A 4181-nucleotide genomic window follows, 5' to 3' on the forward strand; every position below is an offset into this window, starting at 1 on the left:
TATTATGAAAAAAAAGCATTTAAAAATAAGCTTTTGTGCACCTGTTTAGATATAGATACATGTTTTGCAGTCGCTAAGTACCTTAACCTTAATCTTACCGAGATTTATTGAAATTGAATATAAATAAATAATGCAAATCGTAGACTTCATGTTTGGAGAATATTTACACGAGTATATGTAAAAGGATACCTACTTTCTTTTGTAGGAAATGAACATTGCTCCCGCGTACCAAAGGGTTATGAATAGCGACGCGAACCGAACATATTTCTGCAGCGGCGTATTTCTGAATTGTCGTGGTTTTCTGTGCGTCTCATCCGTGGGATCGTGAAGCATCTCACAGAGATCGTACGAAAGAAGGAAGAAATTAAATAACTTCTCGATATCAGCGTGATTTTGGGCGGCAAATGACTACACAACGCGAGAATCGTGACTGGGTATGTGACATTAACCTAATCTGACCTGCTTCGACCATTCATGTTCTTTTTGAAGAAAAAACTAAAAAAAAAAACTAAAAAACTAGGGTGCTTCCAATTATATAACCACATTATTTGATTGAAAACATCTGAACATTAATAATTTTGTTTTAGTCTATATAAATACTTATCATTAGGATTTAATTTAATAATAAAACTAGTGTTTCCAATTATATAATCCCTCATCATTTGCTTGAAAATATCTGAACGTTAATAATTTTGTTTTAATCTATAAATATACGTATCTGATCATTCAGATTTAGTTGATTTAAATTATTGATCACTAAAATTGAATCTGTTAAATTCAAACCTTTAAGCTGGGTTTAAAGCCTAGTTTATGTAGACGTATGAATTGGAGACAATTAAATCATTGGACAACTAAATTTAACATAATTTAGTTCGTAACAACTTTATGAACAAAAGTATTGAAATCAATGTTTGGAACTTTATAGAATTTCAGCAAAACAGCCTGTATAAACCAAGCTTTAAATTGTCCAATAAAGGTTTAATTACCACTTCATGCATTTATTAAAACAATGAGGACATATGTATAAAATGTTATTTCATAATTTTATTGGCATAAGACTGTTCACATAGGTTGTTTATATTTGTATATAACTCATCTGTGTGCTTGATAAAAATTTATCTTTTACTCCTCGTGCAAATTTTCAATAGTAGAATTTATAATGGTTGTGTATAATTTAGATTTCTCATAGCATACATTTGCTACATTCATTTTATCACATTTTACAATACACGGCATTGGATGTTCAAATGCTCTTGACCTCGTAAGATTTAATACTTTCAATATGTCTCAATTATGCCACAGTTTGCAACGCGCACGGAGAATAAGTAATTACAATATAAGATAGCGATTATTTGTAAATAGGTAAGATAGTTAATTAACAGACCGTATCGCATCTTCAACTCTCAAAGCATTCTTGACAGTGAAGGCACGGATAACACAACTACGTAAATACTTATATAATACAAATATAATATAGAGTAAATTTTTTTTTTAAACATATATATAACTCATTTTTTAATAATGGAAAAAAATAACTGATAAAAAAAAAAGCAATAACATATTTTAAATATAGTTACAACGCAATTCTGTCGTGTTTTGAATAGTCAAATACTGCTGGCTCGTCTTTTTAAAGATTATAAAATTGTAAAAGAATCCAATTAAAATATACGATTATGCATCAATCTCGTACGAAATGTTGTCAAATTAGTAGTATGATGAGCTAAATTTACAGCTATGTGCATTAATAACCAGGAATCAAACTAAATTCATCTAAATATGCTTTGGTAGAAGCATCATTAATAACTATGCAAGTTAAAATTAAACGAAGTGTAAAACTTCACATGGAAGTCGGAGACCAAAAATTCATCTCTCTTAATTCAGACGGTTTAGCTTCGAGTACATTTACGTAAACGGACGTCTTATCCGCCGATTTTTCTTCTTTCCCGATATACGTAAGATTTTGCGAAGATATCGACTTTTTGCGATTGAGCGGCTTGCATGGCTCCATATCCGGAAACAACTCGTCCTCCTCGTCTATCTTTGCTGTAATAACCTCTCTGGATTGACCCAATATGCTGCCCAAAATCCAATTACCCTGATACTTTTCTCTATCCGGTACAAACGCACCCGTGAAGTATCGATTGTGAATCTTCCTGCGTGCCTTCGGGGAACTGTCTGGAGTGCCTGTCGGTGATGTCAGCGGTGTCGCTGGCAACGACTTGCTGACGCTCTTCATTGAACTCTCCATCTGCTGAGAACGCGAATCCGGCGTGAATACCTTGGTGAATTTACCAGACATCATTTGACTAGCTACATGAACGATCGATTTGCCGCAAAGAGCCGGTTCACCATGAAAACCGTCATCCGTCCCCTGTGACTTGGGTTTCACATTTCCGATCGCCGAAGCTCTGTGTATCTTGACCTCACCAGCTAAAGCAATAACAAGAATGAGTTAGTCAGATTTTCAGATTAGAGAAGAATGTGTTAATCGATATTACATTTTGAAAGAACATATTTTTTATAAATATACCTATGTTATTTGCGACCGGTATAAATGGTTGACATGGTAACGGATGTTTGCTGAAATCAATCTGCTTGACTTCCTTCAAGTCAGAAATGGATTTTTCATTTGTTATCTGATTTGTGGAGCTCGCAATGTTTTCATTTAAAACCTCAGTTACGATGTGCTTCAATCCGTGTTGCGGTTGAGTATTTTGCGATCTTGGATATCTTGCATAAAAGAAACTATCGTCATAAGATGGTGGACTGAATGCGGCTTCGTCAAAATCAAATCTAAAAAAATATATATATAATTATATGTGAAATTACGTCTGTACAAAATAAATTCATATTGTGACTGACATAAATACTTTATTCAGCTAATTCAACTAAATAAATTTGGATCTCATATTTTGTATAAGACAATAATGATACGTATACAGTTTTAGAAGAAACAATTTATCCAACAGAATATATACAAACGTTTAACTATAAATAATACATGAGCTAATTTGGCGAGGTGCCAAGTATGTACATGCACATAATGCAATGACAACTTCAAACAGACATCCAATATTACATTATATTAATCGTCCGCAACTATGTACCAATTGTTATAGGAATATCTCCATAAAAATATGTCAAGTGATAAAAGTTATGGAATGTAGAACCTACCTGTTATCCATTCTCCCCTTCATCCATTGCGGCAATGAAATTCCACTACCGAGAGATCTGTCCTGCTGCCTCGAAGTGTCCATCCTCGTACAAATTTTGTGTAAATCCAATAACAAGCTTAAATTCTCTTTATGTTAATTAATAATATACGATTGCACAAAATGACATGCCAAATGATGCTTTGTTATCCATATTACCCTTGCATATTGGGTATACGTGCTATTGTTTGTACAGTTGTATAATACGAAAAATTAGTAGCAGCAGTTCGGTTTTTAGAGTTTCGTTACCGTTTGACTAATCTGCAATTTCGCAAACACTTAGGATACATTTATTAATGTACAACGAAAACAGATGTGCAAAATTGGATCAATACTTACTTGGCTGTTGATGTTTATAGATGAGAGTTTAATGATAATCTGCATAATTATAATCTGCTACTACTTTCGACGGAAATAGCAACGAATAAACGCAATATTGCTAATATAATAAAAGATTACGCCATGTTGATAATCATAAAGACTGACAATCACAAATGGCTACTGATCAGCTGACGGCACATGCGCACGATACGCAGCGATCCTAGAACTAGAAACTTTAATATCGTCTAGACTGGTGGCGTTCCTATCTCGGCGCATGCGCACAAGCAGAGAGGATCCCTCTCTGTAAGTGAGTTTTGTATCTTCGCTAAGTGAGGTTTGAGTCTCCGCTAAGTGGGGTTTGAGGCGTTTGAGCCTGCTCCTCTGAGTAAAATCAGAGAGGGATCCTCTCTGGTAAAATATATGAATGTAGCGGAGACTCAAACTCCATTTAGCAAAGACTCGAACCCAACTTAGCAGAGACTCGAACCACATTTTAGTAGGCCGTACCGCGGCGGCTCGCGTCGCCCCGGGAAAAATCATCAGGAAAATTTACGAGTCGAAAATTCGCGATTAGTCCGCGCAAAACGCGTCTGCTCGGCCCGGCTCGTCCCGGTTCGTTCGCGTTGACTCGCGTCGTGCGTCGGAAGC

The 4181-nt window shown here is 35.2% G+C and overlaps 1 protein-coding gene across 2 annotated transcripts; it reads right to left on the minus strand.

The window, feature by feature from the left end:
* Positions 1–1022: 1022 nt before the first annotated feature.
* Positions 1023–3751, minus strand: LOC105458568. Of its 2 annotated transcripts, none has more exons than XM_011703989.1 (4): positions 3552–3751; positions 3175–3468; positions 2531–2793; positions 1023–2430 (listed from the first exon to the last, which is right to left on the minus strand). In XM_011703989.1, the coding sequence occupies exons 2-4, from the start codon at positions 3255–3257 to the stop codon at positions 1838–1840; spliced, it is 939 nt and encodes a 312-aa protein (XP_011702291.1). In that variant the 5' UTR covers positions 3258–3468; positions 3552–3751; the 3' UTR covers positions 1023–1837. The 2 variants fall into 2 exon arrangements, with proteins under 2 accessions (XP_011702291.1, XP_011702290.1); XM_011703988.1 differs by having other exon boundaries at positions 3175–3473.
* Positions 3752–4181: the final 430 nt, after the last annotated feature.

This window comes from Wasmannia auropunctata, unplaced genomic scaffold (genome assembly GCF_000956235.1).
Source record: "Wasmannia auropunctata unplaced genomic scaffold, wasmannia.A_1.0 LD334508.1, whole genome shotgun sequence".
Lineage (NCBI taxonomy): Eukaryota > Metazoa > Arthropoda > Insecta > Hymenoptera > Formicidae > Wasmannia > Wasmannia auropunctata.

What these genes read in the sequence shown, in the direction of transcription:
- LOC105458568 (XM_011703989.1), bottom strand. Translation starts at nt 3,257, where the DNA reads ATGGACACTTCGAGGCAGCAGGACAGATCTCTCGGTAGTGGAATTTCA. An exon ending in AAGGGGAGAATGGATAACAG is followed by an intron (nt 2,794 to 3,174) that starts GTAGGTTCTACA and finishes ATATTTTTTTAG; the next exon opens with ATTTGATTTTGACGAAGCCG. An exon ending in ACCGGTCGCAAATAACATAG is followed by an intron (nt 2,431 to 2,530) that starts GTATATTTATAA and finishes TTATTGCTTTAG; the next exon opens with CTGGTGAGGTCAAGATACAC.